Here is a 25,946-nt window from a genome sequence, read left to right as displayed (position 1 = left end):
TTGAGACTTCATCGAGGGAGCCAAAGAGTGGGATAGGGGCCAGGACCAGGAAAGGGAATACAGAGGAACAATAGTGTGCTCTAGGATTTAAAGCATTTTTGACAATCCTTGGATTTGGCTTCTTGCAGCTTTCACAGATTTACATTAGAAATCTTTTGCAGGACAAAGACAAAGCAACCTTCATACATATCATGCTTTTTAGCTGCCTTTCCTGAATGGATGAAACGTTGGAATTCAGTCCATTTTATTCAATGCATTGAAATCATTTAGGATCCTGATCACGTCCTCCAGAGTGCTTACATTCCCGTTTGCCTGGCATCATCTGCCAGCTTGGGAAAAGATCTCTACTCCACTATGCATCAGCTAATGAAAATAATGAATAGCACCTGGCAAAGAGGACTGATCCTCCCCATCTCAGGAGCCTCCACTCAGCTGGCATAAAATCCCTGAGAATTTAAGTAGGCTTTCAATCATTTATAAGCCTGTCCCTGAGGAAATTCACCATGAATCCTGACCCCCTAGATAGCTTATAAGAACATGATGTAGAGTGTGTCCCAAGCCCTCCTAAAATCAAAGTACCTTGTGTCTCCTGCTTTTTCCTGCTTCTCTCCCCACTTTCCTACCCAACAGCCCTGCTGCCTTGTCAAAGATGTTAACTGGGCTGGTTTATCATCACTCATTTTTGACAAATGCACACTGGCTGTTGCATATTAACTTGTTATTCTCTAAACACTTACAAATTATTTGTTATAAAAATATTTACCGTGTCTGTTTAGCTGACTTTGCAGCTTTGCCTGTCTAAAGACAGGTTTCTGTTGTACGCTGAGCAGGGTGGGCTCAGTGTCAGTGACACCCCTGACACCCTCTGTCAGGCTCCGCCTGCTCAGGGCATAGGCAATCACTGCATCCAGCCCAGATTTACAGAAACTAGCCCAAAGGAGCAAAACCTCCTTGGCAGTAAGAAAACCCATCTGTTTAGTTCTTGGATTTCTTAAATACTGCAAGTTTAGGGGAGCACATGAAACTCAGGAAATAATGCTGTTGAAGGCATGCCTCAGGCACTGCCCGAAAGAAACCTCAATTTATTCAGTTCCTTTTTCCTGTCAAAACCGTAGCTCTTTTGGACACCTTAATCCTGTTCACTACTGCATTTTAACAGGTAATTTGTAACTATTTGAAGTGGGGTGTGGCTTTTGATGAATTACCTTCTCTTAAAGTTTTTGAAATACAAACCATTAGTTTTTCTTGTTATATCAACAGTTTCTCTCTACTTTTAATTTTGCTCTAATAAAATTATAATCCAATTCAATATACTTTGTTGTGGGAAATTTCAGGAGAAAAAGCTGATCAAGAAACAATGACAAACGAGAAGTCTTATTTGCACATGGAAACAAGTGTCTCACTATCTAACTACGCTATTTTCTCTTACAATTATAGCTACCATGAATACAAATTCAGCGAACAAATGAACTTTCCCATTTTGAAACTATAAACCGTTAAGCCATATCTGGGATCTATGAAAGCTGCTTAATTCCACCTACATGCTTCCTATTGTTAAATGCTGGCCTCTCTTCTGTCTTATTTTAACCTTGTTCAGCCATTGAGCAGAGCTTTCCCTTCCAGTAATGGATTGCCACTTTCCAGTCTTTTGGGGCAGATGAGCTGTTGGTGCCTCTGTTTCATTGAGCAAAAGTCTCAGAAACACCTTAAATGCTTATAGGAATCTCATGGAATGTTTTCCTTATTATTTGAAATGAGCACATAAGCATTTGAAATTAAACGAAAACTCTGAAATGACCACATGCAATAGCTATTGCCTGGATACTCCCTGCCCAGGCAGGGTTGTTCTCTGATCAGAACACACCTTTTGGCTTAGTTTCACCTGACAGAAGTCTCTGTTGGTGCTTCTGAGACTCCTCTATAATTCAGATCAAAGCAAATTTAGAAATTGCCTGATGTACATGTGGCCCAAATAGATTGAAGATAGGCTGAGAATGATCAGAAAGGCACTTCTAGCATCACTAAAGTAATTCTGTATTAGCAGAGATTAGCTAATATTAATGCCAAAATGAACTCGGCCATTTACAGTATTAACACAAATCCCATTAAGCAAAAACAGAACTAAAACAAATACTTGAAATAGCATATCGCTCCTTGCAAGACATGAGTACATATAAAACTTCTCCTTAATGCAACCCAGTTAAAAAAGGTAGCAGAGTAGGAAGGGGAAGGATACTGCTTTTAAGACTTATCAGTTAGTTATTACACTAAGCGGGTGAAACAGATTTCATGCTTACCCTTTCCATACTCAAATGGTCTGCACTTTAGTGTAGTAATCTCAGTTTAATTTGCAAAAAATGCCTTACCCTTTAGCCAGAATGTTTTTAACCTGAAGGGAAAAAGAACATTAAACAGTCCAGGATGTGGCCTGCACCAATGAGACTAAAGAGCTTTGGATCAGAGCTTTGGGCAGTAACTTTTCATATGCATTATTTTCACTCATTTTGCTCAAGTCTTTGCATAAAGCATTCTGAAGTAGAAAATTTACCAAAAGCAGGTAAAAAGCTAATTAAAAGATGCTGAGAGGGAAAATAAACCTCACTTTGATTCCTGCTTCTTCCAAACAGAAAAAAAAAAAAAAGAGTTGTTCCAAATCTGAGTCACATTTTCCGAGGTGTTTTTCAGTCTGTGCTTATTAATCTTTGGTTTGCACCTGCTTCTACACTCAAACATCTCTGTTTCCTCTGTGCAATTTGTGGACACAGATGTATGTTTCATACATAGCATCCAGATGCAAGTGCTAAATTGGAAAATGCAAATGCTGTGGGTGATTGGAAAATGGAGATTTCTCTATGTGAGGCCTTCTTGGCATTCTGGACCTGAATACAGATTGCATAGATTTCATTCAAATGCAGAACATACAGGTACGTGATTTCTATTTTTAAAACAAAAAGAACTGCATATTTACCTCAGAAATTTCCAGAATTCTCCTTATTTAAGGTTTGGGTTTTTTTTCCCGTTGGAAGAAAATGTAAGTTATATTTTAATGAAAATCTATTGCATATATGAAGAGTTGTTTTTGAGCATATAATTTGATTAGATTTCATTTAAAACTGTTCTTTTTAAAAGGAAGCATGCAGTAATATTAGTGTGACTATTCTCAAGAAGATATCAACTAGTTGGTACATAGAAGCTCAACTGCTTCTGTGTTTAAATTATGATAAAAAAAAGAGACTCCAAACTCACTCATGCATCAGTGACCGCACCACCGTGTTTCCATGAATATGAGACTCAAAGAACAAGGTATATAAGTACGGCAGCAGGGAATATCTGATCCGAAGTGTAGCACGAGCTATCTTGGCAAACTTTCTTCCAAACACTGCTGGGTCTTGTGCCTGTTAAGGAAAAGCTCTGATTTGTACTGAGCATTATAACTAGGGACTGCAAATTTAACAGAGAACCCGCGTGCAACCTAAGGAGAGCTGTGGCTGACACAGTGCTGCAAAAGTGAAGGTTTAAATAAGAAAAATAACCAAAGTAATATTTGTATCAAATTTTTCAGCATGAAAACTTCCAGTGAGCTCAGAGTGATCAGGCCTCACCGCGGTCTATGTGAGCCGTCTGTAATTCCTCAGCAGGCAGCTGATGTTTCAAGTCTATGCTCAGGAACAGACACCCTGTCTCTAGAAATTAATTTATCCTGGAGATGCAAGCCCTTTGGGACACAGAAGGTGAAACACAGGAAGAAAGGAAGACTGATAATCTGCAAAACAAAGACAACAGCATAACGAGGTTGGCCAAGAACATAAAGACAAATCTATTTATTAAAAGTACAAGTAAATTCATGGCCCTGCTGAAGCCAACAGGAGTGACCAAAGTCACGGTGTGCAGTGGGGAAAACACTTCATCCATACAAAGAAACAAGATTTCTCCTCCTGTGCTCACCATTTTAAGATGCCCTGACTAGGGGACACTCAGGCATCAGTGGTGCCCCTTATCTCCTCACTGCCAGCAGCGCTCTCTTGGGAGAGAGGGCATCCATGATGGGTCTCACCATCCAGAAGGCAGATTTAAGCAATCTGTCTACACTCTTTGGCTCCTTCTGATTTACTTCAAGGCAACTTTGGCTCTCCCCTGTGATGGGATGCAGGGCACATAACCCAGGGCAGTGCTGATGCAGCAAAGGGTTGCATCTCCTTTATTTCCTCCTGTCCGACCTTCCCCAGGGCTAAAATGAGCCAACGAATCACACAGCTCCCTTTCTCCTTCACAATTTTTTTCCCATAATACTCAGTTTTCTCATTAAAATTGAACAATGTATGATGAATTCCAAGGATAATGAAACATAAAAGGAACAGAAGTAACAAAGCTTTTTATATTATCTAGTGCTTTTCAGACAAGAAAAGTATTAATTAAAACATTTGAAATCCCCAGTGGATTAGGCAAAGTGGGTATTTCAGATTTTATTTTAACACTAACTTAATATTAAGCTCAATATGTAAGTTGAATTTATCCATTATTATGTTTATATCAGAATTAGTCACTGATAATATTCCCTGCTGGCTCTGAGTTTCAGAGCATCCTTCTATTATTTCAAAAAATTGCAGTATATTCTTACCAGTATTCTGACACGGTACAAATATTGCCTAAGTTCATAAAAAAACAGTCAGACTTCTAGGTTATGCTGAGTCACCCAAAATGCCTTGTTCATTTTGTTCAGTGAACACAGTGTTTTAAGTGGATTCAAGAAATAAACCAAATGTATCTTCTGTTACTGCTGTCATTCACTCAACTCCTGTCATGCAGACCCATTGCTCTTTCCCTGCTTATTAACCTGTGCATGTGATTAGTACCCACTTGCCCGGATCAGACCCCATCTGCATGCTCAAAGAGCCAAGCAAACACATATAGATAATTTTAGATAAAACATTGAATGTATATAATTATATGCATTATTATATATATAAAACATTACAGATAATTTTAGTGGAGAGGTAAATAGAAAATACAGCAGTAGCTAACAACTCACAGACATTTGTTTTCCTAGAGAGAAATATACCAGCATATCTCAGGAATCTACAGGGTAATTCCCCTAATGACAGCACTGTAGCTTATCACTCCTGCATTTGCCCTGTTGCTGAATGTCCATTACACAGAGACAGGAGTCTTTCTGGGGGTGTAAATGTGGCAACATTTTCATGATAAAGCTTCAAAGAAAACTGAAGGTTAGCTAATAACCTGTGCTCCAGCATTGCATGGAGCAGTTTACAGAAGGAAAAAAAGAAAACATATATAGAACTAGCAGAACCATTTAATTGCTGTTACAGATAAACGCAGTGTACCTACAAAGGCTGTAAGACCTTCGAACTGTTCATAGAAACAACCTGATACTTGCAACAAATCTTGAGAGGAATTTATGATAAATTGAAGCCAGAGCATGGGTCTTGACTGACACTGCACTTTTTCATCCTTCTCATTGGCCTTTTCTGGTCTTTGTTGCTTCCCAGTTGATAATGCTGCCGCTATTGCTGGCTATCCTTGGAGTTCTCATGTGTTTGTGTGGAGTTTCTAACTGTGGCATTTGTCTATAACTTGCTTTTAAACAGCAAGGATGGTGTACAATGCCCTCTCTCCCCTTCCTGCTGTACCTATTTTTGTCACAGAAGTACTGTAACAAAAAACAAAGGAAGCAAAGAAAGGAGTAGGAAGATGCACTGACGCTTACTGGCTTTTAGATAAAACCTGAGCTTCGGTAAATAAAAGATGGAGGAAGTGAATCTTACCAACAGCCCTGGAAGACCATATTCTGTCATTCCAAGTGCACGGTGCACATTTCTACATAGCTTTTATGTGGCAGACACTACATTTTTTTCAGCATTTCTTTGTCACCTTTAGATTATGGATGGGAAAAATTTACACTTCTCCATGTAATTCCAACCGTCAGGGCAGCACCTCTTTACACCTGCCACTCCAGCTCACCCGAGAATGGCAGGTACCTTTCTGAGGAAGCAGTACAAATCACCATCGTCCTTACTGTAATCCTAGGCTACAGCTTGCATAACTTTGTTTACTTACACTATTTCCCTCTGAATTGTGGTTTCTGGCAAATGGGTAGAAAGAACCAAGCTGCATCCAGCGTAAGCAGAGCTCATAGGTAGTGTTACCGTTAAATCCACAGATATCAGCACCGACCTGAGGAAAAATCAAATCATTGGATAGGTGTTTGTGACTGTGACTGAGGCCCCAAATGAGAAGCTTGGTAATAAAAACATTTTTTTGAACAAGATATATACTTATTTCTGACAGCTTTATAAGAACGTTCCATAATGAAATGGATTTTTCTGTGACTGAGATTGTGCTGGCTCCTGGAGCATTAACATCACTGTGGAAGATCTGAACATATTTCAGTAATTCTACAAATTCTCCAGCCCAACTTGAAAATTGGAAATATATGGAGGAAATATATTCTATCAGTGATAGAGTACATAATATAAAGAGATCAGTTTTGTATCTCCTGTAGTGATTTAACCTGAATCTAGCAGTGCTATTCTTGTTTCTCTTCAGCCGGGCAAGATTGATGACATTTAGGTTTTTTAATCTGCAGTTCCTTATGCTGTGGAGGCTGTTACTGCTGGCCATCTCCAGCAGCTTGTTTCAGAAAACATCTGAGTTCATTTAAAGTGGTATCATGTATGAGCCAGCAGCTGCCTGAAGGACACTGGACTTACAAAAGGGATGCCAAAGAGGTTGAATTCCAGGATCCCAATGATTGACTGGTGCATGTCTTTCCACCTAGAGAAGTTGTCACCGAGCCAGTGACCCCCATACTTCCCACTGCCAACGAACGTAGACCGAGTCAGGACAAAAGCTCGCTTGCCAGTTGCCTGCTGGACAACACTGTGAAGAAATGCAATAATCATTAAATTGAGAATGGTAACTGAACGGGCCATATGATCAGCCTGAGCTTTCCGGCACAGTTTTATCTGAAAGGCTGTTATTTGTGAAAGAATTATTATTGTGGTCCCAAGTCACGTAAAAATGTGGCTGTAAAACTGCAAATAATGGTAAATCTTAATCAGTGGCCAAAATAAAAACCTAAAATCTATCTGAGCCACAAACCAATTTGGTTTGGGCATTTTTTGTCTTCCTAAAAATAATCTGGGTTTAATTTATTCTCGATAGTGCCTCAAATTGAAGAACAGAAACGTAATTTCCTTTCTGTATTAGTACATTTAATTTAGTGTCCTACAGGTTCTAAAAAAGAGTCTAATATGTATTCTTTCCAATAAAGGATTTGTTTAGAGAATTGTACTGGCAAATAAAGGTCTAATATCCTGGAATTAAAAGTAAAAACCATCAAACAAACCCAATATACGAACACCATAAAAAAGAAATAATCAATATAGAACACAAAACTGTAGTTATTCAAAATGTCACCCCACGCCTGTAGTGTTTCCTTTGGTTTCCTGTCATGGTTTGATATATGAGGTTTCATAACAGAATTAGTGGGGTAACAGAGTTTTTCTTGCCTTTTGAAAAGAATTTTGCTGTATCTCTAGAAAATCAAGGAAGTGCAACATTCCTTATAACAAATCTGGTACAAAGTTCCTTAACATAAGATCATCTCTGTAAATAAGTACGTACATATTGCAATATTACATATTGCAGGAACTCAAATTCAGCTCTGCTTTAAGCCATTTTGGGCAATGCAACTTAGGTTCTGCAGGAAATCTTAGCATGAAATATTAATCATGCTGTTCACCATCCACCTCCTTCTCCCTTTCGTTAATCAGATTTGATCAAGAGCTCTTTCATCTGTACTATAATGGCCAATACTTGTTATTGGTTCTATAATGGTGCAGAGCCTTTAAAATGCTTCAACATTGTTTCTGAAGCAAAACAGCCAACAGGTTTCATGCAAGCCTAAATGTATTAACCTTACAGGCCATATGCAGCAAGAGGTACAATACATAGACCATGAAGGACCTGCTGGTTCTGGGCTGTAGATACTCTGCTGGGCCCCATAAGACACAAGACACCATGTGCTTTGTATAAACAGTGTTTTGGACCCGTTTCATGGATGTCCTGAGTATGAGTGCTCTCTTCTGTCTGTGCAGCACAAGTCCTTAGCTCCATTTGCAAACGCAGGTGCTAATGAGGGCAACATTGGATCAACTCAACTATGACCCAGATCCGCATAAACAATTTACAACAAGTAATTTATTGAATAAATTTCACTCTGGTGTGAACCATTGCTGAACAGGCCCTAATGCTGTCAAATGGATTTGCTGATTGAAGTTATTTACAGAATATCACATGCAAAAAGCTCTTGGCATTAAGGTATGCACAAGCTGATTGCTGCTGTATCCAAATGCAAGCTGTTTGACATGGGTCAGAAGACGTGTTTCCTATTCTCTGGCTACATTAGAATAATTCTTTACATGATTATGAACTTGTAATTCGTTTTTCAACTAATATCCTCCAGTTGATGCTGGTTTGTTAAATATTCCTGTCAGTAATTTAATTTAGTATATTATTTGTGAAGAGCAAATGCAGAAAGGGTTTACAACCAGCCTTGCAAAGAAACATGTTTGAGAAACCCAAAGGAATTTGAATGAAAAATTCTTCACTGAATTTTCCCAGCTTTGCAGCAAATCCAGCCTCTGCTTATGCTTTTGGTGGTGTTCTCCAGCCTTGAAGGACTCTCTATATTCAGCTGAGTGAAATATTTCTTCTGGAAGGAGCTCTGAAAGCAAGTGCTGCAGGAATGAGGAAGGTTCACAGTCCCGTGGGAGGCTACAAGGAGCCATGCAGCAGTAACCATCCCAATGGCACTGGTCTGGGTTAGGGCAGCTAGACAGCATGCACACCGTCAGATGTGCTGGCACATAGAGCTTTTCCTGCTAAATTCACAAAGTTTGTCCCAGGCAATTGGCTTTGCTGGCACAGAGCCTGAATAAAACTAAAAAAAGACAACAGCTCAAGAAGAGAGACCCTCTTTGAACAGTGTTACCAAGACAGTGTATGTGGACCCCAGCATGCAGAGGACAAATCCCAGTGAACAGTGATGGGGGGGTCTTCACCGAGATGAGGGCACAGGGGCCAAAAAAACATGCTAAGTCCCATGCATCCTTGCTGGGCTGGGTGGCCAGTGAGGTCCAGGGTTTGAGGGCTGTCTGCTGCTGCTCTCAAAAGCTGGGCTGCTCTTTGGCTAGGCCACAGGAGCTGGCAAACTGCTCCTGGTTTTTATCTGGTGCTTCCCTTCCTGGCAGGCTTGGCAAATACAATACAAGTGCGTCAGCACCCTAAGTAGGCTCACTTAGCCATGTTCCCTGGGTGCTATCACAATACAACTGCTGCAAATGGGTACTAAATACTGAAATAAGCCAGCACAAGTACCCCTTGCTTCGGCACTTACATTGTGGCATCAAAACTTATCTGTGATTTAGCTCAGTCTCTGCTGGAAAAGGCATGAATTGCCCATTTGATTTAATCCAGCAGTTACTTTTCCACTGTCACTCCAGTTTAACAGCAATAGTCTCTCTGCATAAACTAGTTCTGAGTGCTTCCCAACTGCAAAATGAGTTTTACAGTAGCTGACAGCAATTGTGCTGCAATGCAGCTGTGCCCTCCTGGACCAACTGAGCCCCAAGCCAAAAGGCGAAGTGCTGCCTGCCAGGAGCCAGGGGCAACCAGGAAAGCTGCACCATTCAGATCCTTCAGTGGAAGTGACAGAAACTCCTCTGCTTGGGCCACATAATGAAGGGATGGAAAGATTCCCCTGATGCCACACAGGGCTGCTTCTGCAGTGGCTGCACGTGAACAGCTCTAACGGAAGACAGAAACATCTTGCTCGAGTTATACAAAGGCAGCAGCTGAAGAGTTAGGCCTTACAAGTAGATCCTTATTTTAGCTAAGAAAATAAAATTGGAAAAGATTTTCCTTCCTTCAAGAAAAGATTGGAAAAGATATTCCTTCTTTCAAGATTCTTTTTTCTTTAAACTTCTTATAAATGACAAACAATAAAATGAAGCACGGGGCTGTTTCTTATTAAATATTATTGCAGATCTCCCAGGTAACATAAGCAGCTTTTAAAATGTATTTCAATCACCTGAAATCTGCTATTTTAAGCTTAGAAAACTTACTTGAAAGTTGGTGCTGTCTGTGACCAGCCAAAGAGAGAGTGCGTGTTATAATGCTCCCCAAGGTAGGTCTTGGAGTCAGGACACAATGTCTTCAGTGCCAGGGAATGATTAGAAACACCTGAGAATGGTACAAAACACTGTAAAATTATATACATCAATCATAGAATAGAAGGTTGGAAGGGACCTCAAGGATCAAGATCAAATCTCTTTCTACTCATTTAGGGTTGAAAACACCAAAGGATTTGGGAAGAGAAAAAGCTGAAGAAGTGCCAGACCTGCACTGATTAGAGGTTAGCATGTGGCCATGAACAGCTGCTTGCAGACAGGCACGTGTCCTCAGGGGGGTGAGAGGGCTGAGTAAACACTGCTCGTTATGTGCAAGTTTTATGTCCAATAATTCAAAACCTCTGTACAGATACCATGTATTCAGTAACAGACAGAAAGTAAACTTGCCCGTTGCTGAATTAAGAATACACATAGTGAAAAATTTCACTGAAGAGAAAAAATGTTGCAAGAAAAACAGAACAAATGCAGAAATTCAGACACCCAGGGAACTTGTATGGTTGCGTGAAATCATGAGGCTTCAATCTGTGTATCACTCAGCTGCAGATGTAGGTAGGCAGCACTATTCTGCCCTACCATGGCAAAATTCACACCTAAACTCAGCTCCAGCCCCTCTCTTCCCCTGAAGCATCCAGGACTAAAAGACAGGAGGAATGAAAGGAGGAGGCCCCAGGCACCACTGAGGGTAATGAGTGGGGAGTGTCAGAGGTGTGCAGTGCTGGAAAAAGTATGAGGTGCAGCAGTCCACAGGCTGTCATCTGCTATGGCCTGATATAGGCTGCACAGGAGAGCAAGGACAGATTATAATGGGTATATTCACATGCGGATGATTACCCAGGAACTCTTTCCACCAGGAGGTCACCGGCAGTGGAGGCAGTGGTGGCTTTTTGCTGTCAGTAATAGTCAGGGGTAGCCCTGATGTCGCTGGCGCGGCACTGTTTTAGCTGAGCCAAGGGGAAACAATATGAGGCACAAACTGGCTGCACAGATGCTGGCTGGTCTTTGATCCCATATTAAGGAGATGCTGGCAAAGCCCTTTTGGTGCAGAAAATGTGATTCTCATCCTCTGCAGATGACCTTCATGAAATGCCATGTGAATTCAGCAGGAATTGGACAGGTCAGATGTCTGGTTTATCCCATGTATTAATTTCTAGAGATGGAGTTGAAAATGTTACAAAATCTTCTCAAAAAAAGAAGGTAGTTTCTCAAGTATTCCTCTTTTGTGTGCTTAATTAGGTGCAGGCAGCATTGTAACTATTTCTCTGTGAGCAAGCAATCTCACTGCCTGATCGCACTTCATTGTATGTCTGCAGTTCATTAGTACAAAGTGCATTTCTCTGTACCTGAAACCCCATTAGCCTTGCTGCTCTGCTGTGCCACCACAGCTGGAATCCCTGTGTTTGGATCTTTAGACACAAAGACTCCAGTGTGGCTGATCTGCATCAGAAATAAATAAATTTGTAGGCAATTTCCAAGTAACTTTGACAGATACAGCTTTGAAGAAGACACTGAGATTCTGGGGAAAGCCACACTTAATGTCCCAGCAGCACTTAATTATTAACCCCATCAAGTTAAGATGGGATATGAAAAAAAAATGCTGCCACATGAGTCATATTTTCATGCTTCATTCTTATTCTGAGTATTTTGTCTTCTGCCTCAGTAATACTGATTATTGTACAATTGCATATTACCTTCAGTATAAAGTGTTTTATAGAAAATTGATTTGAAGGGCATCTGGTTTTAGAAGTTCAAACCACAGTTACATGCAATCGTGGTTATAATTTAGATAAGGAGGCTGAAGGCTATGATGACAAAAAGCCTCAGGCACTGAGACTGGGAGTCGACAGATTCGGTCACCTAAGACAACAGTTTTAGGCAACAAAACCCTGCCCAGAAAGGTCTTAAAGTCTTGTCGGATTAGGCAGCTTAGGTCCCACCTCACACCTACACCAATGGACAGCCAAGGGCATATACAGTGTTGGCACAAAATGGAATATAAAAGGAAGCACTTAAACACTGCTTAAAACCAGATCTCCTATACCTTGGGAAAAATGCCTTAGGCTCCTGTCTGCAGAAGAGAGACCAATGCCAGGGCGGTCTCCAGGGAGACCTTATAATAGTCTTCCAGTATCTAAAGAGGGCCTACAGGAAAGCTGGAAGGGGATTTCTTACCAAGGCATGTAGTGATAGGACAAGGGAGAATGGCTTTAAGCTGAAAGAGGGTAGATTAAGGTTAGATATTAGGAAGAAAATCTTCACTATGAGAGTGCTGAGGAGCTGGCACAGGTTGCCCAGAGAAGCCACGGCTGCCCCATCCCTGGTAATGTTCAAGGCCAGGTTGGACACAGGGCTTGGAGAACCTGGTCTAGTGGAAGGTGTCCCTGCCCATGGCAGGGGGGTTGAACCTAAATGATCTTTAAGGTCCCTTCCAACCCAAAGCATTTTGTGATTCTATGATGTGATTTCAACACTGTGAGAGTCACAAGCAGAAGTGGGTGCATACATGCACAAGAAGGAGGAAGTCAGAGAGAAACTGGGCTCAGAACACAGTCTTCAGCATCTCTCACTGTTCTTATATGTCGTGTAGATATCTGGGTGTCTAGGTCTGACTCCTCTGTAATGGCTCTAACTATCAACACTAGCTGTTGCAAAGCTCAGTTTCATGTCTCAGAAGCCTCTTTATGGGTCCATCCCTCAGTCCTTTATTTATGATGATAAAGGGAGCTCTGCTGTTTTGGCCCTCTTGCCCAATGTCTCACACCTCTTTTTGAAGCTCCATTAACAAAAATGGACATAACTTGAGGCAAAGATGGAAATCTCTCATCAGTTCCCTAGCTTTGGTCAATGACAAGACCCACAGGGCCAGTATACAACTGTTACAGTCAGCGGTTTCCCTGAAAACAGAGCAAACACCAAAATCACAATTAAAGGCTCTGCTTCTGCTTTCAATAATTCACAATATTTTTATAATATTTGCCATGGTTTTGTTATGTTGACGTTTCTCTTGTATCCAGAGTAAAAAGAAATGAGATTCAATAAATAAAATGAAGAATTCACATGACAGTACCAAAGCCTGAAGAGAAAAGAGGGACATTTTCAGTACTTCACTGTCAATAGCTCATTTATCTATCAACTTCCTGCTGCATATTAACATTACTCAGGCAGCTGGGCTTTCCTGGGGAAATGTTGACTGGATTAATTGCCAAGACCACTAGCACTAATTGTAAGTACTTATGGCTTCCTGGGGAAGAATGAGCATGTCATTAACTTGGTTGCTGGAAGAGGTGCTCCCATTCCTATCAGTCTCCCAAAGGCCTGGGCATTTTAAAGCTTAATTTTAGCCCATTTCTAGTAAGGGAATAAAAATTCCTTTCCTAAGAGAAAGAAAAGATATTGAATCAGGGAATACCATCTTACTTGCCATGGTTTGTGGAAAAGGCAGAGACTGTTCATCCCTGGGACTGTCTGTGGTGATGGTAAGGCAGAAGGGTTACTCCTTCTATAACTGTGTAGCTTTGTTATTGTGAATAAGTATCTTGCCCTTTCTCTGATGTAGACCAGTTGAGAATGGTAGGGAAAGCCACTTTTCTAGTCCCCCTGACAGAGGGAAGTGGCCTCCGTTTGATAGTCCAACAAAGCTGAGCCAAAGGAGTCTTGAACAAGTATGTAAATGAATGCACAGAACAGGCAGGGAAAGATGGAAAATGAGAAGATGGATTTTTTTTCTAAGAAATAACCAATCCAGGATTATTAAAAAAAAAGATTATGAAGGAAACTTTACTTACTAGGAACGTAAGGAGGGTTATTGATATCATTATCAGCACATCCAGGATACTGGCCTTCTAAGAAATTGGATGGTTCATTCATATCCTTTAATAAAGAGAGTAAGACACATATCAAAAGCCTCATTTTCTCTTTTTAAAAGAAGGGAGGGCAAATATAAGGAGACATACAATCCAGATCCCATCGTAGTCAAGAACATCCTTAAACTCCAGACACATCTGGGTCCACCATTCCACTGTCCTGGGGTTGGTGTAGTCAGGAAACACTGAATCTCCAGGGGGCAAGGCCTAAAGTTCAGAGGTATGACATCTGGTTATCTTCTCATTTTTGTTACACAGATGCTTTATCACTTTGAAGCAGCACTAGACCAAACACATGAGAAAATGTAATAAACCAACCTTTCCGACAGCAGGAGTAATGCCATCAGAGTTGTTCACCCAGACTCCCATTTCCTCTCCAAGGTCATAAGGCCTGTAAGTGCCTGGTTCTTCATCCTTAGTTATGAAAGGGTCCTGAAAACAGTGATTACACTTCCATTATCAAAATCCCAAAGGTAACAATTACTTTCCTATTTGTTAGAAAAAATTGGATTATGTTCTCAATGCAGATTGCAATAAAATAGGAAGAAAACAGCATTAAAATTTAGTAAGAGTTGAGAGCACATAATAATTTAGGAAAAGTTGTTAAAGATATGTCATGAGCATTTGTTGTATAAGGCAAAAGTAGTGTGAAATCATTAAATACCCTCATTTTTATTCTTTATGAGACATTTTATGTTGAAATTATTTTAGAGAGGCACCAGCTTTCTACTTTCCCCTTTGCCAAGATCTCTGCTATGCTGGGAATTCCCACATTTGGACACTTCTGGGTTTCCTCCAAGGCAATCCTCATTCCTTCTGCCTTGGCATCAGCAATTCAATGTTGTAATAGCAAATTTCTTAAAGGACTTGAAGCTGGGACAAACCTCAAAAAGACCTTCGTAGTCCTCCCTTCAGATCTGATGTCAGATGAGGGTGGTTTATGTCAGCCTAGTGCAGAACAACCCAATTCACACATGCCTGTGGGGCCATATGTTTTCCCCAGGTGTGAAGTCCACAGGATTTTATACCCCATAGCTCATCCTTGCTGCCCCTTTCAACCTTGGGGTCATCACCACCTCCCATTACTGCCACTGGCATTGACAGCACCAGCTTCTCTGCCTCAGGATGGCCATTGATAGCCAGCAAGCTCATTGAAAGGGAGCTTAATCTTCCCTTGGGGAAGATGGTGGCCCATCACAACAGTAAGTAATAAAGTTAGGAAAACTTTGAAATGCTGGTGAATGAGGAGATACTATTCAACTCTGCTCAGCAGTCAACTGGACCTAAAGGAGATAAGTGTACTTTGCAAAGTGCCCCTGACTGGGAGCAGCGATCTGCTATGTGTTACTTAGAACAGAGGAAGACTGCAGACATTTCAGAGTAAGGGAATGCTTTTTTTTTTTTTTTTCCTCAGAAAATGTTATTCCTTCAGGTTCTGCTTAAGGCAAAACCTTCCAGTCGTGAAACACAATGGAAAAAACCACTGAAACAGTTTTTCCATTCACTTCCATCATGTGTAGTAACTTCAGTGAATTTCCATGAAAATGTGAAAGTCTAAGGAATAAACTTCTTTAAACCAAAAGAATTACCCAAATGGTGAATTTCTTTAAAGGCATGTTTAAAGCTCATTTAAACCTGAAGTTGTTGCCTGATTTACTTGTAAGCACTCTGATAGCTATAGCCTTAGTGAAGAAAGCATATTTTTCCATGCCTCATAAACAAAAGTCCCTGCTAAATCCCTACCTTTAAAGCAAAATCCTGTTCAACTTTATCTAGCTCCAGCATCACCTCCATAAAGAGTTATAAGTGTCCATTACATTTTTAACATAATAGTTTAGCTTTGGGAAAGAGAAAACTCTCCATCTGCAATAATTATCTTATAATTGCATGAAAGATGCTTCTCAAGGGACTTAAAGGCTGGAAGGTCATCTTAATTAGCTACTCCTAATCCAAACTTCTGGTTTTGCTCATCTGAAAGGTTATTCTAGGGCATAAATCTATTATATTATGCAGGTTTAGTATCATCCTAAAGAGTACAAAACCCTCCTGTGCATTCATAGGTTGTTTGAGGGGGAGGAAGTTCATGCCTGTTAGCAGCTCTTGGAAAGGAGGTGCTGAGCATCCTTAACTCCAACTGATTGTCCTGAGACTTGGGGGCATCCAGCACTTATCCAGACCTATGTGCTTCTACCTATGGCCCCAAACACAGATTTTGATGCACATCCAGAAGAACTCACCTCTGGAAATTTTAGCCTCTACATCTGATAGAGATGGACTTTAAAATGTTAAAGATATCAAGCGTTATTTTGAATCATAAGCATGTTGCTATTGACTTTTAAGTGATTTGTCACGTTATTCCTAGCTGTTTCTAGTTTTAGTGTTTTAATGGAAGGTATACACGGTCTTTTGTTAAAGCTCCTCCTCAGTAATAATGTTTATAATTTTACATTGTAGTCATTATTACTTTTAGAATCTCTTTCTTTGTTTCTAAAGAACATAGTTGTTCTGACTCAGCTGAAGCATGCACATTATTCAACATTGTAATGATTACCGAGTACTGACACTCTTAGTCAAAATTTCCTGTAAATGGAGGTGGCCTCTGAAAGAGATCAGGAGAGAGAAGTGCTGAAGGACTGCATTTAGAGATTCTGATAATGGGTCTATGCTACTATCAAGGTGACCATAGGCATGGAGGGCTCTCGGCATGGGATGCAAGTGGGGGGACTGGACTTCCCAGCGGTGAAGAACCAGCCATTCCACAACCAAGTTCAGGGTCCCACCCTCAGGCAGGTTACTGCGGTTAGTACTGCTGCCCGTCAGGATCCACGTTTTGCTTGTGACCATAGTGGTCTGAGATGAGGAGGACTGAACCTGTCTCCCCTAAGTCCATTTAGTAGAGGTTTTACATGACACTAAGTGACTGCAATCAGAGCCCATTTCCTGGAATCGTCAGCAACAGGAGAGGCAGCAATGTGCTGCTGCACTTGGGGAACTCACTCATTACTGTCACTACCCAAAGGGAATCTAAATAGAAAATTGTTCTTTTGTTATCAAACTGGATTACACTTGCCTTGATTGCAGTTAGCATGGCTTTGCTGTCGCTTGGGAATGAAGCCCTTTATACTGTTCCAGCTCCTGACTCAACTTACAGGAATGCTAACAGTCAGAGTCTGTCAAAAATATCAGCCACTGTAATAAAGTGAAAACAGAAAACTTCACTACCAGTGCAACCTGTACCCTCTATCAGCTTTTAAAACGTGAAGGACAAACTGGATCAGTTTTTGCTCTTTTTCACAAGCTTACCTAAAAGAACTAGAGCAGAAGACAGTTCTTGGTTATGAGTTAGTGGAAGGAAGAAAGAAGGGCTTCCTATCTGGATTCCCATTAGCTCCTTGCATGGATTAAGAATTGTTGTTATTACACTCATTGCATCTGCCTAACAGTTGAATTTAGCTTTATATAGCAACATTTCCTTACACTGCTCTAGCATGTGCCACCTGAGAAACTGAAAGGGCTTTTAAAAATGTTGTTGAAGCTAAGCTCAGAAGTAAGAAGATAGATAATGTAGCTCACCCACCGATCCATGACTGCTTGCCTGTAGCTTCTTACCCAGAACCAAGTACAAAACAACTGGAAGCATCCTAACTGATGAAAGAGAGATGACTACTGTGGATTTACTGAAAGGCCAAAGTGTGCACAGGAAGAACTACTCCAAACTCATGGTATTTTACTGATATAGTAACGTCTTTCAAACTTTCTTGAGATAAGACAATTAATAGCAGGTGGTACTTAATATCAGAGCTCAAATGGATTAGGTAATTTTTAGAGTAGCATTTAGGAGATAGGGAATCTAAACTACCTAATAGAAGAAGCATGTGCTCATCTATCACTGTTAATTATTTACAATGATGCATCCAGTTAATTTTGGACTACTTTTGTCTTGGAGTTGCTCTCCATCAGAGTGGCTTAGTGATCTGTTATTGTTTCAGCTCTGTGCCTTAGACCTCCAGTGATGGAAACTCTTTTTTCACTGCTGCACCCTGGAGTTTCTCTTGAGTTTACAGCTGCAAAAGAACTGGGACATTCATGGGAACATATCTTTGGGGACAAATTGCTGGCTAACAGCACTTATGATCTAAGCTGCTATTTCCATTATCAATATGTAATTAATCATTTGGGATGTGTGTCTTTGTTTGAGATTCCTAGCAGTGAATATAATTATAGCACAGCAACAAAGTGCAGATTAGGGCAATAATAAATTCAGAGCAGGTACTTTTAACAAAACTAGAAAAAAACCCCACTGGCAGCCCAAAGAACAGCAAATCTTACAACTGTTTTAAACCAAACCCTGCTATGGGTGTCTGTGGTGCTGACTAGTCCATCCTCAGTCATATGCTGAACTTTACAGCAAATTGTGGAATTAAAAATAAGGACAAGGAGGCACTTCTGACTTGATCTGTTTGACAAGATGATATGATTTTTAGATGAAGAACCTGTGCTGGGGAGTGAAGCCCTCCTACTACCATGCTGCTGGGGACCCTGGAGAGGAAGGTCTGTGCATCCGTCAAGGACTTTTATTCAACTTCTTGATTTATTTCTTTTTTTTTATTTTTTTTTAATTTAAATGTCAATTTAATTGGTCTCAAATTTCCTTGATGTCATTGGCACTCACTTAGCTTAAAAAGAGTAATTTAGGCACAAGGACATGTATGGGGACCTGCTGGCGAGAAACAGCAAACTTGGTTGGGAGAACGGGCGGGGAAGATGTAAAACTCTGATTTCAATTCTGTCCAAATTACTTCATTTGGTCATACACAAATTTTGGTTACAGGTTCAACATACGTTTCCCACAAATTTTCATGCAAATGAGCATCTCTTACATTAATTCAGATGAAAAGTAAGCATGAGGCAGCATGAATTGTAGTGACTAGCTTTCCAGAATGATTATGAATAGTTTTTTTCCACTATTCAGCTATTTATGTGTGCATATTAAACTTATTTGTTCATTTTTAGGAAAAGAAAGGCATGAAACCAACCCTACCTCAACTCAGCCCTTAATAGAAGTGAAATTGCTCATAACTGAGTGAAACAAAGTGAAAGAGAATTAATGTTATGGTATAGGGATGGTGCTGGTACACAGGTATATGTTAAATGCAACAATTTAAATATGAAAACTGTAAGAAATTTTTCTTCAGCACTTCAGCACTCAACAAACAATAAAAATAGAAAATCTGGTATAACAGCATGTGTGCATTAGCACCTAGATACTGCTATGAACACTACGTCAAAAATAGCTCTTACAAATAGAGAAATAATTAGCAACACTGTTCATTTACCAGAATGATGACATTGTGCATTCCTTCCTTCTTCAGCTGTTGGAGGTACTGTGGCAGACCTGCATAGTTCACTTTGTCATAAGTAAAGTCCAGGCGACGCTCCATGTAGTCAATATCAAAATGTTGGACATCCTAAAACATTTGTAAAGTAAACATTGCATTAGTACTGCATCCAGCTCTGGTGTCCTCAGTACATGGACCTGTTGGAGCGAGTCTAGAGGAGGGCCACAAAAATGATCAAAGGGATGAGCACCTCTCCTGTGAGGAAAGGATGAGAGAGTTGGGGTTGTTCAGCCTGGAGAAGACAAGGCTCTGGGGAGACCTTGTTGCACCTTTCTAATACTTAAATGGGGCTTATAAGAAGAATGGGGACAGACTCTTTAGTAGGGCCTGTTGTGGTAGGACAAGGGGTAATGGCTTTAAACTAAAAGAGGGTAGATTCAGACAGGATATAAGGAAGAAATTTTTCATAGTGTGGGTGGTGAAACCCCGAAACAGGTTGCCCAGATTGGTGGTAGATGCCTCATCCCTGAAAACATTACAGGTCAGGTTGGACAGGGCTCTGAGCAACGTCATCTAGTTGAGGATGTCCCTGCTCATTGCAGGGGAGTTGGACGAGCTGACCTTTGAAAGTCCCTTCCAACCCAAACTATTCAATGATTGTATTATTCTATGACTGAAATATTTGATATGGACAATCCGAATGTACACAACTGCATTTCTAGAGGTAATTAACATATAAAATGAAACCTAAGAGATTGGCTATAAGTGTAAATAATTGTCAGTGGAGATTCAGCTCCTATAAACTTACATGGTATCAGTGGACAAAATTGAAATGTAGACATCCTAAATTAGCAACTGTTTGGCAGTGATATGGATCAGAAGTACCCTAATTTATTTTTAAAATGCTAACACCTCATACTGCATAACAGTAAATCCACACCAGAATCACCTGCTATGCAGGCAAGAGCAGCACTTAAACCTTGTGTTCAAAGCCTGCTTTAAATGTTCTTTTAAGCATTATGAAGATATTACATGCAAAACCACTACATAAGATTATGAACAGCCTTTTATTCTACAATTCTCTTTGTAGGATAAATCACTTTTCACAATTTTATTCCTGTCACTTTGGATTGTAGAATTAGCATACACATTGAAAAGTTCATACTTACATATGGGATATCATAGAAGTGCATGCGATTAACAGTTCTCTTTAAAACATCAATGCTGCCATAACCCCACCGGGAGAGATGAAATCCCAGAGACCAGTAGGCAGGCATGTGAGGGCGCCCAATGGCCTACAGCAGGAATAGGAACACAGAAGTGCAAAGGGTGAGATGAAGAAAAATTATTCTGAAACACCAGGAGAAGCTCGCAGCTCATTTAAGCCACGAAGATCAGGGCACAGGTATCACACACCCATGAAATACCTTTTACTTTCTCAGAACAGCTCATTGTACAGTATGACGTACACTTCAAAAAAGTGCTTCTCCTGGTGGGCCCTTCTCCTTAGCAGAGGTTCTGAGTGACACCCACCCTGAACATCACTTCTAAGAACATCCCAGTGGAAGACAAGGTGTCTGAAGCCCAGGGTAACATTAAATGAGGGTCTCGCTGAGGTCTCAGCCTCTACACAGTAGCACGTCCCTTCACTTATGTGACACACACTGGTAGAGCCTTGCGTTGAGCCCAGCGTGGAGCCCTGCACAGCCTGACCCATGCCAAGTCCACAAACCCTTTGGTCAACAGCAGGCAAATCTCTGATGTAATGCAGCAACGGCAGCTTTGCTAATTTCTCTTACCACATCCAGCTGAACTAACTCATCAAGAGTCTGATGTTTATTTGAGCTCTCTGAAGTTTTAATTATGTTTACACACCACTCTGACAAAATGCAGTTACTTATGACTGAGTGGCCTGATTGCTCGCCCACAGCATTGTGTTGCCAGGCATTGACAGACCTCTTCAAGGTCGGAGTTACCGTTTGGTCCCAAAATTCTCAAGTGAAACAGAAGGTATATATGATTTTATAAATATTTGATTTCCAGTGGCTCCAAATAATCCAGCCGTAAATTGCATGAGGAAACTCAATTGAGAGCACAGGGGAGTGAAGCATCCTGCTCTGCTTCCCCCAGTGAGAGCTGCTCTGGCAACCTGGGGCAAGTAGCAAGCAACCACGATGTGTCTGTTCTAGAAATAAGCTGAAATCTGGCATTGCCTCATTAGCACACACTGCTGTTTTCTGGGAGATGTCTCTTGAAATCCTTACTCCAGTTTTAACAGTTAGATCCCATAAAATCAACCTTTGTTCAGTATTTCTAATATCCTTGCAGGCAATACATGGAAAGCAAGCAGCGAGTAAGCATCCATGACTTATTAATCAGTTGCATCTATTGACTCCCTTTGGCTAAATAACTGTTCCTCCCTTATTTCCTTGTGGATCTTCATAGTTAGGTAACTATACTAAGAAGTGAAAAAAAACCAAAACTTGCATATTGGCAGCTAAACCCCACCTACTTTAATTAAATAAAACAAAGCACTCTTGGCACTCTGTATCTATTGCATTGCTAAGCTCTCTAGAGATCGCAACGCATAAAGGCACATCTTCCTATGGGATTTTCTCCAGCATAAGCCTGCCCTGGGAAAGCAATGCTCTAAAATGTGTCAGAGATACTAAAGCTGATGAGATGTGCAAACTGCACTGGACAGAGAAACAGATACAGGAGAGCAGTGGGGAAAAGCAGAGGATGTTTTAATGCACCAGAGCAGGGGGAGCACACAGGGTAAATTGCTTCCAAATAAGAATGAGTTGTGAACAGACAGGCAAGCTTTAAGCATTAAGCGTTACAAATTTGTCTACCAGTGTGCTTTTGCTTGTTGGAACGCTGCTATCTCACATAAGACAAAGCAGGAGAAGGCCAGAACAAGTGACAAGGCTAATGGTTTGAGTCCCTTCCATGAGGGATACTCCGGCTGAGCAGCACAACTGCACCAATCGCATGCTACTCATCCCATTCCACCGGACTTAACTCCCTCCGCTCTCCTCAACATCTACTTCACCTCCAACTTGCCTGGGGCTAAGCTCTTCGGAGGAAACAAGCAGCTATGAGGAGCATGCTCTGGATGCAGCTGCACTCAGCCTTTGCTGCACACCCCTGCATGCTTGTGGGAGAGGCCTTGGAGCGATGAAGGTGGCCCCTACCATGTAGGGGAGGCTGGTGGGCAAGAACATGCCATTGCCACCATGGTGCAGCTGTTTCTAGCTTGTGTGGACACACGTGTCAGGCTCTGCTGGAGTTTTCCTGTGGAGAGGTGAGGGGGGCAGGACGGCTCAGAACCATCTCCTGGACACCCTGTGAGCAGCACTGAGGTGTCCAGCAAAGCACAGCAAGCCTCAAGGCAAGTAGTCTGCTTCTGTCACAGCCACACTAGCTATAGTCAGGATAACTTCATCTGAGGAGGCAGCAGAGCTTGTTTTGGACCAGCCAAGGCTGCAAGATGAGCTCTGTGAACACCACCACTTTGTGCTCCTGTAGCAGATGCACATTTCCTGTGCTTTCTGTACTGCAAACAGAGAGTGACCTCTACAAACAAGGTTAAAAAGACAGAACAAAACAAAATAACTCCCTAATGAAATAAAATGTTTTGTGCACAAGCTTCTCCCCTTGGACAAGAGGAAGAGGGAAACGGGCTGATAAATATTAACCCTGCAGCTGAACTCAGATCCCAGTGCCCTGGCAGCGTGCCTATGTGTCTGTGTCACCCACTGCCTCTCCTCAAGCAAACCAGGAAACAGGAACCACCATGGGGGTGACTAGCCCGGGCAGCCCTGCTACAGGTCCTGCAATACCCTGGGTCGCTCCTGGCTGGGGTGGACATCAGCCTGGTCATCACCAGTACAATGTGTTTCGAGAGCTGGATGGGGATTTCCTTCTACCTCTGTCCCATCAAACACCCAAGTAGAGCACCAGCAAGGAGATGTGCACCAGGTGGAGATGTGGCCACCGCTGTGCTGGCCAGGGTCCTTCCCAAATGACACATCCCCAGCGCTGGGGTCTGCTGAGGTTCAGCTGCTCACCTTTACAGGACAGTGCTGTCTTGCCTGCAGACAGCAGAGCTGCCCCACAGAAAGGCATATTTTGTGACAGCATCCTTCAAGGCATTTGGGATTACAGCTGAACCAACTGAAGAAAATCCACCTTGCAAGCAAGATATTAAGTTTTAAAGCAATTAGTTCCCCAGGTTCACCAGGATGGCACATCTATGGTGAGCTTAATTGAAATCAGCAGAACATTTGAAGAGGAAAGATGAAAACAGGGCAGCTGGGAAAACAAATGTTCTTTTTTCTAATTATGCTGTGGACTCTCTCTAATGGATCCCCCTGAAGCTTCCTGATAAAGTAACTGACATATGGTACCTACGAGCAGATGGATCAGCAGAGGCAGGAATGTAATTTCGCAAACCTGAAAATGCATGTTGGATTTGATATATATTTAGGATCTAGTTAATTCGTATAGATTGCATTATGCATACAAATGATCACAAAATGCAGTAGGCAGAGAAAGCCTGCTTGGCAAAATTGACTTCCAGAGAATCAGAAAAGGTAAATGAGGTATGGCAGGGGAGCTGAGAGAAGAAAACATGAGAAATGCAGAAACAGCAAACATATGGAGTATCCAAACTGAGACAAGAAAGGTGAAGGTATGGTAGTGCAGAGGCAGAAAAAGAAATAGATCCTATTTGCTGTTCTACAATTTGTCCCGCACTTGGGTCTTAAATAACTCCTGGTGTCGGTAATAAGATCTCTGTTGTTTTTGCCAGATTTACATAACTTGGCATTATGTAATTTATTCTTTTTAGATGCCCCTAAGAGCTGATGAATGTGGGAGATGCCCTGGGAGCATGGTGCAGGCAGTGAGAGAAAAGTCCAGTGAAAACGTGTATCTCACAGCTAAAAATTCATGCCCAGGGAGCAGGTGACCTGTATTCACTTTCCCTGTGCTGAGTAACTGGATAAATAACATTATCACTATGAGCATCAAGGATATCAACTAAGTTACAAATGCTATATAGTAAATCAGGATCCTGCTCAATTAACACCATGACCAAAGACTTCAATGCAAGAGAGATGGCTGAAGAGTTATGTCCTGTATATCACAGAAGCCATAAAGAGAGATACTCTTTCTCATGCTTACAAAGGAGATAAGCTCTCCAGCAACACAAGCACATTTAAGATTGCTAAACTTGCAGCCTAATTAGTCATATAAAACTACTTTTGAAGACTGATATTTGTTTAAACTTCCTTTCTTTAAGGAAGAGCTGTAGGAGGAAACTATAAAAATCCAAGTGGGCTAATGCTCTGGATTTAGACACAGAAACAGTGTATTTGGAGAGTGACACAACAGCTAAATTGCATAGATGCTCATGTGGCCCAGATATCTGTACCCAGCTCATCTGCTGTGGTTTAGGCAGGCAAGTGAGCACTGTGGGCACCTAGTCTGGCAGGTGGTAACCTTGGCTGAAAGTCTATGCACAGAATCATAGAATCAACCAAGTTGCAAAAGACCTTTAAGATCACCAAGTCCAACCATTAAGCTGAACTTTGTCTTAGGAGAGCAAGAAGAAAGGGCCTGCAACTGCTTAACTATTAAGAAGATGCTCACAGCCTCAGGGGGCTAAAAATTTTAAGGACTTTCAATACCAAGGTCTTCAAACCTTCTTCTGTGCTGCACAAACATCAGCTGCTTATTCTTTTCTGAGGAGACCCATGAGTTCAACTGTGATACTCTCACTGACTCATCTGTGATAAACTCTAGGTACAAGCAGGTTCCCCACGTTACCTCTCAAATAGGAGGCTGGACTAAAGACCTTCTGAGGTTCCTTCAATCCAGAGCTATCCTATGGTTCTGTAAGGAGGAAGTAAACCAGCAATTTGCTCTTAAAACAGAACTGGGAGACATGCAGTATGCTCTATTGAAGCTTGTCACTGGGTAATTTCTGATAAAATAACAAATTTATTATTAACAAATTCTCTCCAACCAACAGATGTTAAATGTCCATTTGTTGAGCTATAACTCTGCTGAGTGTCTTGTTATACGGCTTATATTCCATTGCTACACACTGCTACTCTCTCCTGAAAGGCCATCGGTGGACTTGGCAAGGGTGGACTGGTATTAGGTCAGGCTGTAGAGCCTCAGCTAGGTTCAGGTCAGTGGCTGAGCTCTTTAGTTTATTACTGCTTTTTCTCATCCTCCTGTGAACTAACTAAGGCGCTTGCCCTAAGAAGTGAGATTTGTGTTATATATCTGTTCCACACACTGGACCTCTTCTGTAGTAGGAGAAAAGTGTGATTATTGTCAAACATATGTAGAACCATAGAATCATAGACTAGTTACAGCTGGAAAGGACCTTAAGATCATCCAGTTTTAACCCTCCTGCCATGGACAAGGACACCTCACACTAAACCATGTCACCCAAGGCTCTGTCCAACCTGGCCTTGAACACTGCCAGGGATGAATCATTCACAACTTCCTTCAGCAAC

At 41.3% G+C, this 25,946-nt stretch overlaps 1 protein-coding gene across 1 annotated transcript in view; it reads right to left on the bottom strand.

Annotated features, from left to right (window-relative positions):
* Positions 1-25,946, bottom strand: part of LOC133276559 (sucrase-isomaltase, intestinal-like) — a 58,379-nt gene that overhangs the window by 13,828 nt on the left and 18,605 nt on the right. The window contains exons 8-16 of the mRNA XM_061467467.1: positions 20,580-20,705; positions 19,408-19,539; positions 14,390-14,503; positions 14,162-14,278; positions 13,994-14,078; positions 10,146-10,263; positions 6,729-6,897; positions 6,076-6,192; positions 3,247-3,395 (exon numbers count right to left, since the gene is read on the bottom strand). Of these exons, the coding sequence (XP_061323451.1) occupies positions 3,247-3,395; positions 6,076-6,192; positions 6,729-6,897; positions 10,146-10,263; positions 13,994-14,078; positions 14,162-14,278; positions 14,390-14,503; positions 19,408-19,539; positions 20,580-20,705 (1,127 nt within the window). The remainder of the gene's footprint in view (positions 1-3,246; positions 3,396-6,075; positions 6,193-6,728; positions 6,898-10,145; positions 10,264-13,993; positions 14,079-14,161; positions 14,279-14,389; positions 14,504-19,407; positions 19,540-20,579; positions 20,706-25,946) is intronic.

Source organism: Pezoporus flaviventris, unplaced genomic scaffold (assembly GCF_033815535.1).
Source record: "Pezoporus flaviventris isolate CSIRO_AGI_PZ_B2104156 unplaced genomic scaffold, CSIRO_AGI_Pfla_v1 ptg000045l, whole genome shotgun sequence".
NCBI classification, from domain to species: Eukaryota; Metazoa; Chordata; class Aves; order Psittaciformes; family Psittacidae; genus Pezoporus; species Pezoporus flaviventris.
The sequence above is the reverse complement of the archived record's forward strand: the minus strand, read 5'-3'. Positions and strand labels throughout refer to the sequence as shown.